Source organism: Miniopterus natalensis, chromosome 2 (genome assembly GCF_054644295.1).
Source record: "Miniopterus natalensis isolate mMinNat1 chromosome 2, mMinNat1.hap1, whole genome shotgun sequence".
Classification (NCBI taxonomy): Eukaryota; Metazoa; Chordata; class Mammalia; order Chiroptera; family Miniopteridae; genus Miniopterus; species Miniopterus natalensis.
In genome coordinates this window covers 105,390,686-105,410,938 of record NC_142082.1, presented here as the reverse complement: position 1 = coordinate 105,410,938, position 20,253 = coordinate 105,390,686, and the positions used below count along the sequence as shown (strand labels likewise).

Below are 20,253 nucleotides of genomic sequence, written 5' to 3'. Positions count from 1 at the left end.
TTGAAGGATTGTGTGAGCAACTACCTGGAGTGTACTTTTTTTAACTTTATTTTTATTGTTGACACTATTACAGATGTCCCCATTTCCCCCCACCTTTGCCCACTTCTACCCAGCCCCAGCCCCTCCTTCCCTCTGGCCATCACCACACTGCTGTCTGGGTTATGCATACATGTTCTTTGGATATCCCTTCACCTTCTTTCATCCAGTTCCCCCACCCCCTTCTCTCTGACAGCTATCAGTCAGTCCGTTCCATGCCCATGCCTCTGTTTTGTTCATCAATTTAATTTGTTCATTAGATTCCACATATAAGTGAGATCATATGGTATTTGTCTTTCTCTGACTGGCTCATTTCACTTAGCGTAATAACCTCCAGGTCCATCCATGCTGTCTTGAAAAGTAAGATTTCCTTCTTCTTTATGGCTGCATAGTATTCCATGGTGTAAATGTACCACAGCTTTTATATCCACTCATCTACTGATGGGCATTTGGGTTGTTTACAGATTTTAGCTATTCTAAATAACGCTGCTATGAACATAGAGGTGCATATATTTTTTCAAATTGGTGTTTTGGGATTCTTAGGATATATTCCCAGAAGTGGGAGTGCTGGGTAAAAAGGCAGTTCCATTTTTAATTTTTTGAGGAAACTCCATACTGCTTTCCATAGTGACGGCACCAGTCTGCATTACCACCAACAGTGCAGTAGGGTTCCCTTTTCTCCACATCCTCACAAACACTTGTTGTTTGTTGGTTTATTTGTTTTTTATTAAAACATTTAAAAAATATATGTCTTTATTGATTTCAGAGAGTGGAAGGGAGAGGGAGAGAGAGATAGAAACATCAATGATGAGAGAGTCATTGATCGGCTGCCTCCTGTACCCCTGGACTAGGGATCGAGCTTGCAACCAGGGCATATGCCCTGACCTGGAATCAGACCTCTATCTCCTGGTCGATGCTCAGCTGCTGAGCCACGTTGGCTGGGCTATTTGTTGGTTTATTGGTGGTAGCCATTCTGGCAGGTGTGAGGTGATACCTCATTGTGGTTTTAATTTGCATCTCTCATGATTAGTGATGCTGAGCATTTTTCCATAGACTATTTTTATGTCCTCTTTGGAGAAGTGTTTATTCAGGCCCTTTTCCCATTTTTTAATTGGATTGTTTGTCTTCCTGGTGTTGAGTTCTGTAAGTTCTTTATATATTTTGGAAATTAACCCCTTATTAGATGTATCATTGGCAAATATGTTCTTCCATACAGTGGGTTCCTTTATCATTATGTTGATGGTTTCTTTTGCTGTGCAGAAGCTTATTAGTTTGATGTAGTCCCATTTGCTTATTTTTTCCTTTGTTTCCCTTGCCCTGGGAAATATATTGGCAAAAATATCACTACAAGAGATGTCTGAGATTTTACTGCCTATGTTTTCTTTTAGGATTTTTATGGTTCCGATACTTACATTTAAGTCTTTTATCCATTTTGAGTTTATTCTTGTGTATGGTGTAAGTTGGTGGTCTAGTTTTATATTTTTGAATGTACCTGTCCAATTTTCCCAACACCATTTATCGAAGAGACTGTCTTTACTCCTTTGTATGTTCTTGCTTCCTTTGTCAAATATTAATTGTCCATAAAGTTGTGGGTTTATTTCTGGGCTCTCTGTTCTGTTCCATTGATCTATATGCCTTTTCTTATGCCAGTACCATGCTGTTTTGATTACTACGGCCTTGTAGTATAGTTTAATATCAGGTACTGTGATACCTCCAACTTTGTTCTCCTTTCTCAGGATTGCTAAGGCTATTTTGGGTCTTTTTTGGTTCCATATAAATTTTTGGAATATTTGTTCTAGATCTGTGAACTATGCCATTTGTATTTTATTAGAAATTGTGTTGAATCTATACATAGCTTTGGGTAGAATGGAATTTTTAATGAGGTTAATTCTTCCAATCCATGAACATGGTATAGGCTTCCACTTCTTGGTATCTTACTCAATTTCTTTCTTACATATCCTATAGTTTTCCAAGTTCAGGTCTTTTACCTTCTTGGTTAAATTTATACCTAGGTACATTTTTGTTGTTGTTGTTGCAATAGTAAATGGAATTGATTTCTTAGTTTCTCTTTCTGATTGTTATTTCACTTTTTTTAATTTAAATTTTATTTAAAAAAAAATGTCTTTATTGATTTCAGAGAGAGGGAGAGGGAGAGAGAGAGATAGACACATCAATGATGAGAGAGTCATCACTGATCGGCTGCTTCCTGCACGTCCTGACTGGGGATCGAGCCTGAACCTGTGCATGTGCCCTGTCCAGGAATTGACCCTCGATTTCCTGAATCCTAGGTTGATGCTCAACCGCGGAGCCATGCCCAGCCAGGTTGATTGTTCATCATTGATGTATAAAAATGCCATCAATTTCTGGATGTTAATTTTGTATCCTGCTACTTTGCTGAATCCATTTATTAAATCTAGTAGTTTTTAGGTGGAGTCTTTAGGGTTTTCTATGTACAATATCATGTCATCTGTGAAAAATTACAGTTTTACTTCCTCCTTTCCAATTTGGATGCCTTTTATTTCTTCTTCTTGTCTTATTGCTGTGGCTAGAACTTCCAGTACTCTGTTGAATAAGAGTGGTGAAAGCAGACATTTCTGTCTTGTTCCTGATCTTAAGGAAAACACTTTCAGTTTTTGCCCACTGAGTATGATGTTGGCTGTGGGTTTGTCACATATGACCTTTATTATGTTGAGGCATGTTCCTCTATTCGCACTTTGCTGAGAGTTTTTAATCATAAATAGGTGCTGGATTTTATTAAATGCTTTTTCTGCAATTATTGATATGATCATGCGGTTTTTATCCTTCATTTTGTTTACTTGGTGTATCACATTTATTGATTTGTGAATATTGCACCAACCTTGCATCCCCAGAATAAATCCCACTCAATCATGGTGCATGATCTTTTAAATGTATTGCTGGATCTGGTTTGCTAACATTTTGTTGAAGACTTTAACATCTATGTTCATCAGGGATATTGACCTACAATTTCTTTGTAGTGTCTTTATCTGGTTTTGGAATTAGGATAATGCTGGCCTCATAAAATGAGATTAGGAGTCTTTCCTTAAGTTGAGGCAACTTATTCACACTTTGCTGAGAGTTTTTTGCAATCCCCCCAACAGTGCACAAGGGTTTCCTTTTTTCCATATCCTTGCCAACACTTGTTGTTTTTGATATATTAAAGATAGGCATTCTGATAGGTGTGAAGTGATATCTCATTGTGGTTTTAATATACATTTCTCTGGTGATTAGTGACTTGAACATCTTTTCATATGTCTATTGACCATCTGTATGTCCTCTTTGGAGAAGTGTCTATTCAGGTTCTCTGCCCATTTTTTAATTGGATTGTTTGTTTTTTTGGTGTTGAATTTGAGTTCTTTATAAATTTTGGATATCAATCCCTTATCAGATGTATCATTGGTGAATATGTTCTCCCATTCAGTGGGTTGTCTTTTTATTTTGTTGATGGTTTCCTGTACTGTGCAAAAACTTTTTAGTTTGATGTAGTCCTATTTGCTTAGTTTTTCTTTAGTTTCCTTTGCCTGAGGAGATATATAAAAAATGTATATATTGCTTAAAAAAATGTCAGAATTTTATTGCCTATGTTTTCTTCTGCTAGGAGTTTTATGTTTTTGGGTTTACATTTAAGTTTTTAACCTATTTCTCATTTATTCTTGTATATGTGGGTCCTTTCTTTTCATTACTTTAGATACTTTGTGCCAATCACTCTGGCCTGCAAAGTTTCTGTTGAGAAATTAGCTGACAGTCTTATGGCAGCTCCCTTGTAGGTAACTAACTGCTTTATCTTGCTGCTTTTAAGATTCTCTCTTTGTCTTTAACCTTTGGCATTTTAATTATGATGTGTCTTGATGTAGGCTTCTTTGGGTTCATCTTGTTTGGGACTCTTTGCACTTCCTAGACTTGTATGTTTATTTCCTTTGCCAAATGAGGAACGTTTTCAGTTATTTCTTCAAACAGGTTTTCAATCCCTTGCTTGCTCTCTTCTCCTTTTGGTAGCCCCTATGATGTGGATGTAGGAAGGATTTATGTTGTCCCAGAGGTCCCTTAAATTAGCCTCATTTTTTTTTTTTTGCATCTTTTTCTTTTTGCTGTTTTGATTGAGTGCTTTCCGTAACCTTGTCTTCTAAATCTCTCATTTGATCCTCTATTTCATTTAATCGAGTGTATTCTTTATTTCAGATATTGTAGTCTTTGTTTCTGACTGGTTGTGTTTTTTTTTATGGTTTCTATGTCCTTTTTTTATGTTTACTATCTCTTTGTTGACATTGTCACTGATTTCACCTCTTCTTCCCCTAAGTTCACTGAGCATCCTTATAATAGGGTTTTGAACTGTGTATCTGGTAGATTGCTTTCCTCCATTTCATTTAGTTTTTTGTGGGTTTTTTTTGTGTGTGTTTTTTTTAAAAATTTTGTCCTATTCTTTCATTTGGGACATGTTTCTTGCCTTCTCATTTTGGCTGCCTCTGTGTTTATTTCTATGTATTCAGTAGATCTGCTGCAACCTCTTCCAGTTTTGGCAGGGTGCCCTTATGTAGTAGGTGTCCTGTGTGGCCCAGTGACTTAGTCTCCTTGTTCTCCTGAGCCATGTGTTCCAGGAGTGTTCCTTGTGTGGGCTGTGTGTCCTCCTGTTGTAATTGAGCTTTGATTGTTGTTGGCACATCAGTGGGGTGGTATTGACGACCCTCAGGTTGACTGGCTGTGAGAATTGGCCACAGCCACAGCAAGGACTGACTCCATGGAGCAGGATTTGCCCCAGTGGCACTCTGGTGTCTGCCAAGACCACCCTTTGTGTGCACCACTTGTGGTTCTAATTCAGTGGTGCTCTGTTTTGGTCTGAAGCTGGGCACTCAGTGTGCTGGTTCTGGGGCCTCTCAGGAGGGGTTCTGATGCAGGCCAAGCTCAACTGCTGCCTGTGCCTGGCCTGAGGCCACCTGGTAGTAGCTACAAAGGGATCTGCAGTTGGTAGCTGCCTGTGTTGGGTCCAGAGGTAAGTAGAAGAGACCGTGCTGTGACTCAGGGCCAGCTACCACTTGTGCCAGCCTTGGGGCAGCTTATCAAGTGGCAAAGAGCACACTAAATCCAGCCACTGCCTACCTGGGGCCTGCCAACCTTGGAGACTTTTTAAGAAAGTTTGCAGCATGGATCAAGGCTGGCTGCCTATGAGGCATACCTGATGAAAAAGCTTGCCTTTTCTTCTTCTTTTTTTTAATTCTTTGCTGTGCAGAAGCTTTAGAAGTGTGTTGTAGTTACACTTGTTTATTTTCATTTTTTGCTTTTTCTTTTGGTGTAACATCCAGGAAATTGCTAATTTTGTTGTCTATTTGTGTTTTCTTGTAATTCACTGACTTTCTTTAAGAGGAAGGATTATTCTCAGTTTTTTGTCAGATAGTTCATAGATTTTAATTTTTTTAGTGTCAGTGATTGGAGGTCTATTAGTTTACTTTGGTGATATATTTCCTTGGTCATTTGTAATCCTATGACCTTGTGTTGGTGTATGTGCATTTTAAGAAGTAGATGCCTCTTCCAATCTTTACAGACTGTTTTTGGCAGGTAAAGCCCTTCAACAGTCAGCTCAGCAGAGATTGTGGGTGTGTTGTCTGGTGGGAAATGTACACAGGCTTGCTTCTGGAGTCCTGCGGTAGGCAGGTCTGGTTCCATGGTCCAAGGGGCCACCCTAGTGCCTGATTTCATGGGGGCTAGTCCTGGAGCCTGGGTCCACTGGGTTCAGCCTGGTATTTTGATCCATAGGTTCGACCTGGTGCCTAAATCCATGGTGGGAGGCCTGGGACCTGAGTTCATAGAGGTCAGCCTGGTATCTAGAACTGTGATATTGGGCCTGTTGCCTAGGTCCATAGTGAATAGGCAGTGCAGAGTTCTACTGGGGCAGACCTGGGCCCTGGTTCTGCTAGGGCCTGGAGCCACAGGGGTCAGTCTGACACTGGTGTGGGCCTGGTTCTTGGGTATGCAGTGAAGTTGAATATTCATTCTCCTCCCATGCGGAGTGTGTCTTTCTGCTCACTGCCTGCCTGAGTTTTGGGAAGGATGACAGGAGTAATGTGAAACTGTATTTCCTACCTTCTCCAACGCATTTTTTTCTTATTTCTGTACTCCATCCAGGTGCTATAATCTGTACCTGAAATTCTGAGGTCTTGTGAAGGTATTTTTGCATGTAAATATATATTCAAATTAATGTTTCTGCAAGGGGACAATCACTGGAAAGTTGCTGAAGTCAGAAAGTCAAGTTATATTGTAAAAATTATAATTTTCAATTGTCCATTCCTTGTATATAGAAATACAGTTGATTTTTATATGTTGACCTTGTATCCAATATCCTTGTTAAATCATTCATTAGTTCTAGTAGGTTTTTTTAAAGATTCTTTAGGATATTCTGTGTACATCATCATACTATCTGTGAATAAAGGCAGTGTTACATCTTTCTATATAGTCTGCATGCCTCTCATCTTATTTCTTCTCTTATTGCATTGGATGGTATCACCAGTACCATGTTATGCAGTGAATATTCTTTTTTTTTTTTTTTAATATATCCTTATTGATTTCAGAGAGAGGAAAGGAGAGGGAGAGAGACAGAAACATCAATGATGAGAGAGTCATTGATCAAGCCCGCAACCAGGGCATGTGCCCTGACCGGGAATCAAACCCGATTGTCTGAATCCTAGGTCAACGCTCAACTGCTGAGCCACACCTGGCCAGGCAAAGTGAATATTCTTACCTTGTTTGTCATCTTAGGGAGAAAGCATTTGTTCTTTCACTCTTGAGCATGATGTTAGCTCTAGGTTTTTTGTAGTGTACTTTATCACATTGAGAAAGTTCTGTTTCATTTATAGTCAGCTGGAGGTTTGAAAATCATTAATTGTTGAATTTTGTCAAATTTTTTTGGTTTTTTTTTTTTTTTTAAGTGTATCTTTATTGATTTCAGAAAGAGGAAGGGAGAGGGAGAGAGAGAGATAGAAACATCAATGGTGAGTGTCAAAAGTTTTTTATGTATCTATTGAGATGATCATATGATTTACTTGGTTTGTTGAAATGGCAAATTACACTGATTGTTTTTGTATAGGTTGATTTTTGTATCTTGACATAAATTCAACTTTGACATGATGTATTATGTTAAAAATTAAAAATATTTTTAAATATATTAAAATATTTGTTAAAAATATTGCTGGATATGATTAGTAAAATTTTGTTCATATATTTTGCATCATGTTCATGATAAATATTGGTCTGTTGTTTGCTTTTTTGTGTAATGTCTTTGTCTGATTTTGGTAACTGGGTAATGCTGGCCTTATAATATGAGTTGGGAATGATTTTCTATGCTTCTGCTTGCTATAATTCACCAATGAAGCCATTTAAGCCTGAAGTTTTCTTTGTGAGATTACTTATAAATTTAATTTCTTTGGTATATGGCACTAGGTTTTCTTTTTCTTTTTTTCCCTTCAGTGAACTTTGATAGTTTGTGTTTCAAGATATTTCTTCATTTCATCTTAGTTTTTAGATATATTGATAGTTATTCATATGTTCCAATTATCCTTTTAATGTTTGTAGAATGTCATGATGTCCCCTCTCTTGTCCCTGATATATGTAAGTTGGATCATGTCTATTTTTTATTAGTCTGGCTAAAGATTTATCAATTTTATTAAACTTTTCAAAGTAACAGTTTGTGGTTTCATTGACTTAATCTTTTGTTTTTCCACTTTTTATTTCACTGATTTCCAGTCTTGATTTATTATTTTCTTCTTTCTGCTTATCTTGGGTTAATTTTCCATTCTCTTTCTAAATTTTTTAGGGTAGAATCTTAAATAATTAATGTTAGATCTCCTTTTAAATATAAGCATTTAATGTTATACATTTCCATCTAAACACTGCTTTAGCTTCATCCTGAAAATGTTAATATGTTGTACCTGATATTCTTAATGACTTTTAAAATTTGCTGTATCAAGTAATGAATGAGGAATTTTGAAATAGCCAACTATAATTATGGACTTTTCTCTTTTTCCCCCAGAGTTTTCACTTAATTTTTAAGCTCTGCTTTTAGATGTCCACATATTTAGGACTGAAACGTCGTCTTGATGAATTGACCCCTTTATCATGATAAGATATCCCTTTTTCCCCTGGTTAATAGTCCTTATTAATATATTCATTAGGTTTCTTTTCATTAGTATTTGCTTGGTACAACTTTTTTCATCCTTTTTATTTTTCACCTGTGTCTTAATATTTAAAGTGGTTTTAAAAAAAATAGGCAGATATTGTAGAATGTTACTTTTTAAATCCAACCTATCAATGTCTCTCTTTCCTGAAAAATTAATTTTTTTTTTCCTTGTAGTGTAGGTCTGCTTGCAATGAACTCTCTTGCCAAAAATACACCTAGGTTGGATAGGATGGCGGTGGTTGTGAGACACTCCAGTGGGTGCAGTTTGTAATAGCTTCTTAGGTGATCCTGATAAGTCTCTTCCTGTGAGAGCTTGTTAAGGGCTGGAACATGATATGGATTCCCATTTTTACATATTTTCCCCAATGTTTCTTCTAGATGATATAATAAACTTATAATTGATAATGGCACATGATGGAATACTATACAACCATTAAAAAGATGATTCCGACGCATATTTAATTACATTGGAAATGCTTATAATGTAATTATAAATTATTTTTATCAGTCTGGGAAGAAAGATCTGTAAATATAAAAGGCTGATATTTGTGGCTCGAAAAGTTGCTGGTGTTTTTTACTTTCACATTCTATTCTGTATTTTTCAAAATGTTTGCAATAAGCAAGAATGTATTAAGAAATTCACACCATACAGTTAAGAGTACTTCCCATAAGTACCCTTTTCATTTTGGTGGGTACTGCCCAGACTTTTCTCTGTGAGTTTAAATACATACAGAGACATAATATTTTAATACTATATAGGATCTAGTGTATATTATTCAGCAACTTGAGTTTTTCACTTATTATATTTTTACCACCAAATATATATTTACCTCATTCTCTTCTACTGTTGCATGGTGTTCCATAAATTGGATATATCATAGTTTAACTATTTTCTTATAGTTGTACATGCAGATTCTTTCTTTTCTTCTTCTTTTGTTTTTGGTAACAGACAAAACTGTAGATCTTATAGATATTTTTTAGTGCATATGTGCAAGTATTTTCTTTTTTTTCTTTCTGATTTCAGAGGGAAAGGAAGGGAGAGAGAAAAAAAACATATCAATTTGTTGTTCTACCCACTTACATACCCATTGGTTGATTCTTGTATGTGCCCTGACCAGGGACGGAGCCTGCAACCTTGGCATATCTGGACAATGCTCTACCAACTGAGCTACCTGGCCAGGGCTACAGGTCTTTCTTTCTCCCCCCTTCCCTCCCTCCCTCCCTCCCTCCCTCCCTCCCTCCCTCCCTCCCTCCCTCCCTCCCTCCTTCCTTCCTTCCTTCCTACCTTTTTTTTTTTTTTTTAAATATGGAACACTTCACGAATTTGTGTGTCATCCTTGCACAGAGGCCACATTAATCTTCTCTGTATTCCAATTTTAGTATATGTACTGCCAAAGCACGTACCCTCAAGTGTTTCTTTAAGGTAGGCACCATGAAGAAAAACTGCTGCATCAAAGGCTATGCACATTGTATATTTTAATGAGCACTAACAAATTGCCTTCAAAAAAGTTGTACTAATTTATGCCGTCATTAGTAGCACCTGAGTTTCTCCACAACCTTTCCAACACCTGATATTATAAATCCTTAATAATTTTGCTAATTTTATGGGTAAAAGCTGTATACCTAATTTTAATTTGGACTTCCCTGGTTACTAAGCTTTAGTATTTTTTCAAGCTTATTTTTGTCCTTTGCATTTCCTCCTGTCTCAGTTGTCTTCGAATCCTCACCCCCTTTTCTGTAGGGTTGTCCTTTTCTTAGTGATTCAAGGTATTAGTTTATATATTTTGGATATTAGTCTTTTGTTACACAGGTTCCATGTTTTTCTGCCAGTTTATCGTTTGTGTTTCTTTGAACAGAATTGTCAGTTTTGATATAGTCACCTATTTTTCTTTATGGCTGTTCTCTGAAGTCTTTCCTATTCCATGTTTTCCTTTTTTTAAAAAAAATTTCTTAGAGCTTTAAAAAAAAGTTAGCTCTTTTCAACTATGTAGATATTAATTTTGTGAATGGTGTGAGTTAGACAGCCAACATTTCTTTTTCAAATGAATAACTAATTGTCCAAACACTGTTTATTACCTTTCCCCACTGACTTGAAATGCCATTTTCCTCACATATGAAATTCCCATATATATGAGACTGTTTCTGTACTCTCTTCTGTTCCATTATATATGTTTATCTCAATACCATACAGATTTACTCTTATGGTTTTATAATATAAGGCAAGTCCCACCCCCTTTATTTCATTTAAATAAAATGAAATATTTTATTTCATTTTCTATTAAAAAAAAACTTTAAGTAAAGCTACTATTCATTGTTTAACTCTGATTCTCCAGTCTTCCTTGAGATCCAGATGACAAGGAGATAAAATTAAAATTATCCACAGGCAAGACAAAGGAGCATGGGAAGTGAGGGAAAGGAGGAAAAAAAGAGAAAGAAATACTCTCAAGATGGTATTTCCCCCCTTACACTTCAAGATGCTACCCTGTGAATTATGCCACATATGAAATAAGGTAGATTTTATGTGTGCAGCCACTGTCTAAATCAAAGCTGGCCCTGGCTTTCATTGCTAGCCAGTTATGAATGACAGGGACCATGTAAACATAAAATGTGAATGGAAGGGAAATAGAAAAAAACATGAATCTACATGAGAAAATAAGGATGAAAGTGAATAAAGAACATGGTGACAGAAAATAAAATACATGTATTATTTTTATGGACCCACCCCTCAGGAAATAAAATCTCTGAGTTTAGTGCATCCATCATGTCCTGGGGTCTTTCTGCTACGTCTACTTATATCACTTGATTTTTTTTTTTTTAATCCTCACTTGATATTTTTTCCATTGCTTTTCAGAGAGAGTGGAGGGGGTGGGGAGAGAGAAAGAGAGGGAGGGAGAGAGCGATATTGATGTGAGAGAGACACATCGATTGGTTGCCTCCTGCACGAGCCCTCGGGGCGGGGGATTGCAACTGAGGTACATGTCCTTGACCAGGAATGGGACTGGGACTCTTCAGTCCATGAGCAAAACTAGCTAGGGCAATCATTTTGATGTTTTATATAGATTATAGAGGAATCAGTACTTTACTTGATAATAGAATTGACAGAGAAAGAGATATGGTATTAATAATGAGTAATAGAAAATATGTTAAAGTAGTTGGTAAGCATTAAAAAGGAAACTGAGTAAAAAAGTGTCTGTAGTAAAATAATCACACTAAACATAAACAGTTTAACCTTTAAATCTAACCATTGTACACAATATAGTTATACTCAACTTAAAGGTGTATCTGTCTTCAAAGTAAAGCTAATGTTACCCAAATAGGAAAATCTGTCATGTGGGCAACAGGGCTTTAAATTAAATTAATTATTTACAATAAATTTAATTGTTCCTGGTTGAAATAGTGTGTTGATAGGACATGGTTATTGTCAAGGGTCTTGTGTCCAATGCAGTGTGGCCAAAGTTTCAGTGTCCAGTAAACAGGCAATAGTGAAGTCTCATAATGACCATTCACACAGAAACAGCATCATTTTTTGTAGTGAACACTGTGATTCACTGATCTCCTTTTAACTCACCAATTTATAAGTAGTTGCATTATGTTTAGAATCAGACTATTTTTCCTAGTAAAGCAACAACTGAGCAAGTTCTAATAATCTGCCTCAAGAAGTACAATAAAAATGTACTTTAAAGTCATTTCTTCCCTTGCTTTACATTAAATTTAGGGTTGAAGACAAAACTCTAGTTATGTATATCATAATGAGATCTACCATTACCAGAGCAAACAAGTTAAGGATTTATTTTCTAAAAAACAAAACTGTAATATTTTAGTACTCCAGTTGTCCCTGCTAAATATGTATCTTTAAATGTTCATAATATGCTAGCTTCATGAAACCTAACCACCATTGGTTTTTAAAACAAACTTTTTTGTATATCTGAAAGTGTAGCTTTTGATAAAGAAAAAAACTGTAAACGAGTGTAACTATTTTACCTATCAGATAAATTCCTATGAATTGTATAGCAAACTTCTCTAAGAGGAGCTCATCCAGGTAAGTTGTGGAAACTAGTGCTAACCAACGAATCTTCTGTCAAGTTGCGTCCACACTGCTCACCGTCTTAGCGCGGCCCCGGCTGGACTGCGCTTCTGGGCCGGTTTCCACAGCGGGCGCTGAGGAGAGGCTGGGGCGGGCTGACGCTCCGACGCCCTCGCGTGCGTTTCAGGGCTTCCCGCTCTTGCCCGTTGGGCTGAGACTTTTAACTGCCATCGGGCTCCCTACCCCGCCTTCCAACTCTGTCTGGTGCCCCCTAGTGCTCATCACCTGTACAATCTTGAGTAGTTGCGAGAAGCAAAGGGGTCCAGAGAGCCCAAGGATGCTTTCAAGAAAAGCATTCCATCACTGTGAACTGTATGGATCCAAAACCATGGCATAAATTGCATGTGTGCTTTCATGTGCTAGTGAAAGAGGGAGAGGGAGTTGTTTTACTAAGCCGCCAAAGGAAAGATGGAAATTAAGTGTCAACCAACTACATAGAAATCAACTCAGTTCTGTCAAGTTTGTGGTAAAAGACGCAAAGTTCACCCCCTCTCCCCGCACCGTTCATTTTATTCTGTCAAGAGTTCGCTATGATCCTTGATTTCCGTAGGGCAGCCTAGCTTTGAGAGCCAGAATGTCTGTTTTCGGGCTGGAGCTGAGAATGCCCACAACTTATCTTAATTGTTATGCAAGGGAGGGGGAAAGATAATTCTCCCTGTTTCTTTCCCCAACCCATTTAATCAATATTAATTTCATGTGCAATGCACAGAGTTTCTTTTACTCTACAGAAGGAGTCGTTAGCTCTTCTGGCTGAGCTCCGGCTGTTTCTCCTGCTTTGCCTTTCCCCTCCACCCCCACACCCCTACAGTCACTCAACACTTCTGCAGCTTTCTCCATTAAAGATGAACAACAGATCATTTTTCTTTGCATGGCAATTCTAAAAGCGCTCTCTAGTTTCAGCAGACCATTGATGGGAATCTCTCCTCTCGCCTGTCTCCTTTTTCTTGTTTTTTCTTCCTTCCCGTCTTCCACAATTAATCCCTAAATAATGACTTTCCCAGCTAGCGCTGATTTAAGGATGGGGTTTAGCGACTCACGGTGACGCTCCCATCAGCCTTCCAGAAGGGGCGGTTTCCAAAAGAAAACTACAACTCCCAGGAGGCATCAAATTAAAGTAGCCGCAGGGCATCACGGAAGTCGTAGGCTCCTTCCTCCAGAACCCCTTTCATTCCTTAAATGAGTAAACTACAAGTACCAGGAGCCTCGACACTGGCACGCCTGCGCGAGAGTCCTGAGAGTGAGGTGGGGGGGTGGGGCTGCCCTGGGCGGTGGGGGGCGGGGTCGGAGCGGGCTGTGTGGAGCCTTCAGACTCCCGGCGCCATTTAGCGCGGCGAGTGTCTCTGGCGGTGCGACTCTTCACACTCTACCACTCTACACTCCAGTCTTCGGTGACAGAAGGTGCCTTTTGGGGTGACTACTCTTTTCTCTCCCTATCCCCCCCTTCATCCAGTCCTTTCGGTCTCCTCTGCTCTCGGCCCAGGGAAGCAGCGGAGCTCGGGCCCCGCGGTGAGCGGCCCTCCCCTCCCCACCGTTCCCTCCCTCCGTCAGCCCCCGGCACCGGCCCGGGAGTAGACGAGGGTTTGCCAGGCCCGGGGCGGGCGGGGAGGCCTTGGGGAAGGGGGGGCCCGCTCCTCAGACACCGAGGCTTCGAGGCTTCGACTCTTCACATCCGGGCGATGGACGCCTTGTGAGACTGGTCCCCCTCGCTGAGGGCGCTTTTGGGAGGCGGCGACCGACTGACTGTCCGCGAGCCCCCGGGCTCGGCCCTCCCTCGCCTTTCTCGGCCCCTCCCACTCTCTTTGGCCCCGGAGCTGCCACCACTCGAGAGTCGGTGCTAGTCCCTGCCTCGCGTTGCCGCCGCCCTCCGGGCCTAGCCCGCCCAGCCCGCGCAGCGGCGGCGGCGGCGGGGAGCTGGAGCCGCTGCCGCATCCGCCGCATCCGCTTCTACTCAGTGCCGGCTCCTTGTCCTGCCCCTCATGACTGCGGCGCCTCTGCTGCTACAGCCTTCCCGGCCGCCGCTTGCCGCAGGATGGATGCGGATCGCGAGGCGCTAACCCCGGTGGCTCAGCTCCTCGATAGCCCGCTGACGAGCCCGCCTTGTGAGCCGAAGCAGCCGTCACAGCAGGGCCCCGTGTCCCGCCTCGCTTTCGGGGTGACTTGTCAGTGCTGAGTGAGGAGTCGTCCGGTTTGATCCTAACCCGCCGGGAGCAGGAGCAGTCGTAGCGGGACCTCCCGACCTTCACCGCTTCTCGGGATCGGCCCCTCACCCTCTCTTCATTCACAAATTTGAGCCGGCTCCCCTAGCTCCAGCGGACCGACCATGTCTGGAGGCGCCGCGGAGAAGCAGAGCGGTACTCCGAGCTCCCTGTTCCTCTCGCCGCCGGCGCCTTCCCCCAAGAATGGCTCCAGCTCGGATTCCTCTGTTGGGGAGAAACTGGGCACGGCGGCGACCGACGCTGGAACTGGCAGGACTGAGGAGTACCGGCGTCGCCGCCACACTATGGACAAGGACAGCCGGGGGGCAGCCGCGACCACGACCACGACCGAGCACCGCTTTTTCCGCCGCAGCGTCATCTGCGACTCCAATGCCACTGCGTTGGAATTGCCCGGCCTCCCGTTTTCTCTCCCTCAGCCCAGCGTAGCCGCGGGGGTTCCACAGAGTACTCCACCAGAGCCCCATCGCGAGGAGACCTTGATCGCTGCCGTCGCTGCAGAGGTAGCCCAGCAGCCTCCCGCCGCTGTTGTTGCCCCTAGGGAACCCGCCGTCGAGGGCCCTGCGGCCACGACTGCCCCCAGCAGTATCAGCAAAGACCGCCAAACTTCCCCGCCCGACCATGTGGGGAGCAAAGAGGAGCCTCCATCGACGAGAAGCGGCAGCGGCGGCGCCAGCGCCAGCGCCAGCGCCAGGGAAGCGCAAGAAGAACGGAGCCAGCAACAGGATGATATCGAAGAGCTGGAGACCAAGGCCGTGGGAATGTCCAATGATGGCCGCTTTCTCAAGTTTGATATCGAAATTGGCAGAGGCTCCTTTAAGACGGTCTACAAAGGACTGGACACTGAAACCACTGTGGAGGTCGCCTGGTGTGAACTGCAGGTATAGCCCCGCCTACTTTATTTTACCTTGGTTTGGATCCCAAATGTGGCTCCGTTACTCCAGTTTATCAAGTTCACCCTTTACTTGTCATTCCCTTAACCGTTCGCCCTGAGTGGGGGTAGGCCAACTTTTGGAAGAGATTGAAACTAGATTTTGGGGCATGTACCAGGGAATTATTCATTAGCCAGCTAGGGAAGGAGTAGTGAAAATCGTCGGTACAAACGCACTGCCTACTTATTGTTATAGTGTCTGGCAGGAAACTCTGAATTAGTGGGGAAGTTTTTGAGTTAGGAAAGTACAGTCTTTTTGACTTGTACATTTTAGCCTCATCAGAGGCTCTGCAGTGATGAGCTGCTGGTGTGTTACATGGGTGTTTCCATCCCTGAGATCAGACTGTTCTTTTTTAATAAGAACGACCTTGTTCATAAGTGACCTTCCTTTGGCTATATCTTACTTGGCGGTTGCACAGGCATTTAATAATAACTACTCTAAAAAAGACTTTCTTCTCTGGCTAAATGCTTTGGGACTAGTAAGGTACAATAAGTGTTTGATATCGAGCCACCTAATAATGCTTAAGCCTTATTTTATGGTAGCTAGCAGTGATCGACATTGTTAATACAACTAGTATGTCCTCAGCCCATTCACTATACAGTTAAATAATTGTTTTAATTTTGTTATAAAATATTTTTAAGCCATACTTTCCCAAGAGTCCATAGGCGTTACAGTGCTTCTCTTTTAACCTCTCAGGGAGGTCTTCGTGGTGTAAATAATGGTGTGTCATTCTGGTTGACAAGTATATTCTAGGTTTAAATAGCTGGGTTTGGGCTTCTTGTTGCTTGACCTGTAACAACTTGATTTCCTCATCAGGAAATGAACATAGGTTATTTATTGGAAGAAGCAGAGTTACACTGAATGAAAAAGGCATCTTTTTGGTGTGAAGAATGCCATTATCCATATTCTTCTTGCCAAGAAAATGGACCAAACTGAAATAGGATATGAAAGTAACAGACTGATCTAGGAATTTTGTTTTATCCATGTTAATAATATTTAATTCTTTGAATGTCACCTTCCAAATGACCAAGGCTATATCAAATGTGAAGGGAAAATTAACATGTGGAAGGAAGTAAACTTAAAAACTGACAAGTTCTTTAGAGCATAATTTCTTAGGTATTACAGTTAATGATATACACTTGTAAGGCATTGTGAAATTACTACTCAATTTTATAGTGGTTTAGAGTTGGGAAGGTGACGGGCCTTTTTAAAAAAAACTTTTCAAACTATAATTTTATTGCTATTGGTCAGTCTTATTCAAAAACTTAGGTCTGATTCCTTTTGGTTTACAGGCAAAAATTTAGTTTACAGGTAGACACCTATTTCTTTTTTGTATCCAGGGTGCCTATTGCTACTGATTCTGGCTTTTATTCTTCTGTTACAGCTTCATATTTGAATAGGTGCTTTTAAACAATTTTTTTCATTAATTGGTTACCTTACCCTTTTAAGACTGTACCCAAGTAAATGTTGAGCACTTTATGGGTTAATTTTGGTAATTTCAATTATTTACCTTTGAAGACTTCTGTGTGTGCATTTTTCTTTATCATCTGGAATTTTCTGATAGTTTATTTATCTTGGAACTAATAGTACAATGGAAAACACTCAGTTTGTCTAGTATCACAATAAGATCTACATCTAAGCATGTCAGTTTTTCTTAGAACTCGTGGCTTTTTGGATTTTTGTTCTCTATCTAGTCATGGACATGATAAAACTAAAGAATATAAGGATTTGGCTGCAGAACCTCTAGCTCATTGATTGGTACCCTGGTTTAGAAACTTCCAAATGTCATTTGACCCAACTTCTATAATTTTTCATTTTGTTTCTTAGAAATGTGATTATCTTGGCCCCAGAATCCTTTATAGTAAGGTGGACAGTGTTTTTCGACTAGGCCATTTGCCTAATAACCTATTCAGTAGGTTAGTGTTTGAGTTTTTGCTTTTGGATCTAAATTAAAGAACAAGCCAAGGGATTAATAAAGTATTAGGAAGAAAGGAAAGCTGTTTTTACTAAATGTATAATTCTAACATATGTATTTTTCCATAGCAAGATAGGAAAAATATTGTGCTCAGTTGTTGAGTTAAAAATCTTAGTGTACTAAAACCAGAAGAAATCTTAGGTTACCCTGCCCACTTATTTGATAAAGAACCTGAAATCATAGAGCAGGTACATGACTTGCGTAGGTTGGTAAAGAACACAAATTAAACTGGGTAGGACCTAGTAATTTGGGAAATGTTAGAGCATTTTGTAGTTTAGTAGATGGCTAATTAGTAAATCTCAAATGAAGTAATTCTCTTTTGGTGTGGAAGTCTTTAGATTTCTGACTTCTGATGTGGATATTGATTTTATCACTTCAAAGGGAGAAATAGGCTTTTTGTGATAGAGAATGGATAAAAGTGTGGTATAGAAATCAAAGTTGTTTTCATCAAGCTTATTTTTAGAGTCACAGTATGAATAGCTATCTATTAAAACAAGTATCAGTTCTTTAAATAATACATAGGTAATGCTTTGATAACACAGGATCTTAACTGATGAATGATAATTGAGACCTTTTAAGATGCAAAATGATTTGCCATGGTAAGAATGTTATGCTGGATTTTTCAGAGTTTACATTGCTATTATAGGAAGGCATCTTATCTTGTTGGTGTGTTTTTTTTTAAATTGATTTTAGAGAGGGGAATGGAGGGAGGGGAGAGAGAGACTGAGAGACAGAGAGACTGAGATTGAGAGATAGAGAGAAACACCCATTGTTGCCTCCTGCCCACCCCTGACCAGTAATCCAACCTCCAACCCCTAACCTGGGCATGTGCCCTTACCCGGAATCAAACCTGCCACCTTTTGGTATACTGGAGGATGCTCCAACCAATTGGACCACACTTGCCAGGGCAGGGATCTTGTTTTTAAGAACAGCATGATTGATTTTAAGAAAACTTATTGATAGATAAATATAGTAATGATTTACTTACTTTAAGCACTTTTCTCCCCAAGTTGCTTCTAAATACAGAGTACACTTGATATATTCACTTTATGTATTGATGAGATTGTCTCCAGATCCACCTGAAAGGGGAGATCAAATCATAAATTTTGTTTAAGCTCCAATATACTTAGTGCTTGCTTTTCTCTGGCTTTTAGTAAATTAAGGCTCATGTCTCATAGTGAGTATATGATATTAATGTTTTATAAAAATTTAGCAGTACTTTGGAAATGGGATGTGGTTCTCTGAATAAGAAACCATAACTTACTTCTTTGCTATAGTTCTTAAGATAATTCTTAAAACCTGATTGAATGGAATTTTTCCATTTGCATAGTGATTGTTTTTACCTTTTAAAATTTGTGCCACATTCCTTGTTTTTTTTTGGATGAGAATTTGCAGTCCCACAACTAGATTTCAGAGAATAGTCTGGAGTTTTTGTTTGTTCGTTGGATTGGTTTTAATTCTCAGAGCCCTTGTTTAGTATGGGCAAAATTAAGATAACTCGAGAGTAGCTGCTATGTAGAATGATTGGTGACTTGTTTGAAATGATCTGTTGTACATTCTAAACAGGGCAGAGTAGAATTAAAGACAGGATAATTTTGGTTAGGTAAGATTTGATTTAAAATAGATGTAGATTTATTGCTGTAGGAAGTAACCTTGGTGGTACAGGAATTGAGAATTACATTTAGGTTGATTTTTAATGATGTAGTTCTTACTTAGTTTTAGGGGTTTATATATGTTTTTCTTTTCTCTTTATCTTTTTTTGTTTTTATGACCTTTAGTATCATAGTTGTTCCTAGTACAAGAACTTGGAAAGAGATTGTTTTTTTGTAAAACAAATTGGGAATCTTGTTGCCTGGTGACTGAGTTTGTTTCTTGACATTCAGATTTTAGTGCAAGATTCTAGTGATTTGAAAATCTATCCTAGGGAAACTTTCAACTAAAACTGGGCCCTCATTTTCTGAAATCATCCTAAACCTGTTATTTGGATTTTCTGGTAACTTTTAAGTTTTTTAGATAAAGCTGTAAAAGCAGCAGGAATGGTTATGCTCAAATTACAATTTCTGAGAATGTTAATAATAATTATAGTTACTCGGTTTTTATATTTATTTTTAGCATCTTGCATTTTATTTGAGGTTATTTTTTTAAACATAGGACCAATCTAGTCTGCAGAAATAGGTAAGACTTAATATGACCTGAATTTAGATTTGAAGGCAACACTATTTTTCGCAGTGTAACATAGTAATTAAGAACTAAACTCCTTGGTCCAGCTAATCATTGTGTCACCTTGGGCAACTTCTGTGCTAGCTTCTAATCTGTAAATAGAATGTATTAAGTACCTGTTTTATAGAGTTGTTGTGATGGTTAAGTGAATATATATAAAAACATTTAGGACAGGGCCTAGCACATAAATATTAACTATGATGATACAGCATCTCTTTTAGGCTTTCTTAGGTATATTTGAAGATTTTGTTTGACTTGTTTACATTCATGCTTGAAAAATCATGTAGCAAAACTCTTACTGTTGCCACCGTTCTTATAGGAGGAAGTTTGAAGTTGAACATCATGTCATCAGTGCTTTCAAATTCTTTAGCTTTATCTGTTTTTCTGCCTAACTTTCTAATTTCACAACCTGTCACTTTCCCAAATGCCAGCCTTTCTGAATTACTAGTTTCCAGAACTTGCTAAAATCATTTTCCTTTTGGGATTATTCTTGTAACAGTCTTCTAATTGATTTGCAGCCCTTTACCATTTTTGACTACTCCACTAGTCTTTGAACTCTTTGAAGATATATGTAGGTGCTCAATATACTTTAATAAGTATTAATTTTTTTC

At 39.4% G+C, this 20,253-nt stretch overlaps 1 protein-coding gene and 1 pseudogene across 20 annotated transcripts in view; one reads left to right on the top strand and one right to left on the bottom strand.

Annotated features, from left to right (window-relative positions):
• Positions 1-9,518: 9,518 nt before the first annotated feature.
• Positions 9,519-9,618, bottom strand: LOC148093772 (U6 spliceosomal RNA; annotated as a pseudogene).
• A 5,002-nt stretch (positions 9,619-14,620) lies between these two features.
• Positions 14,621-20,253, top strand: part of WNK1 (WNK lysine deficient protein kinase 1) — a 145,833-nt gene continuing 140,200 nt past the window's right edge. For all 20 annotated transcript variants that reach the window (XM_016224847.2, XM_016224843.2, XM_087814468.1 and 17 more), the window contains exon 1: positions 14,621-15,396. In XM_016224847.2, the coding sequence (XP_016080333.2) occupies positions 14,623-15,396 (774 nt within the window). In that variant the 5' untranslated portion in view covers positions 14,621-14,622. The remainder of the gene's footprint in view (positions 15,397-20,253) is intronic.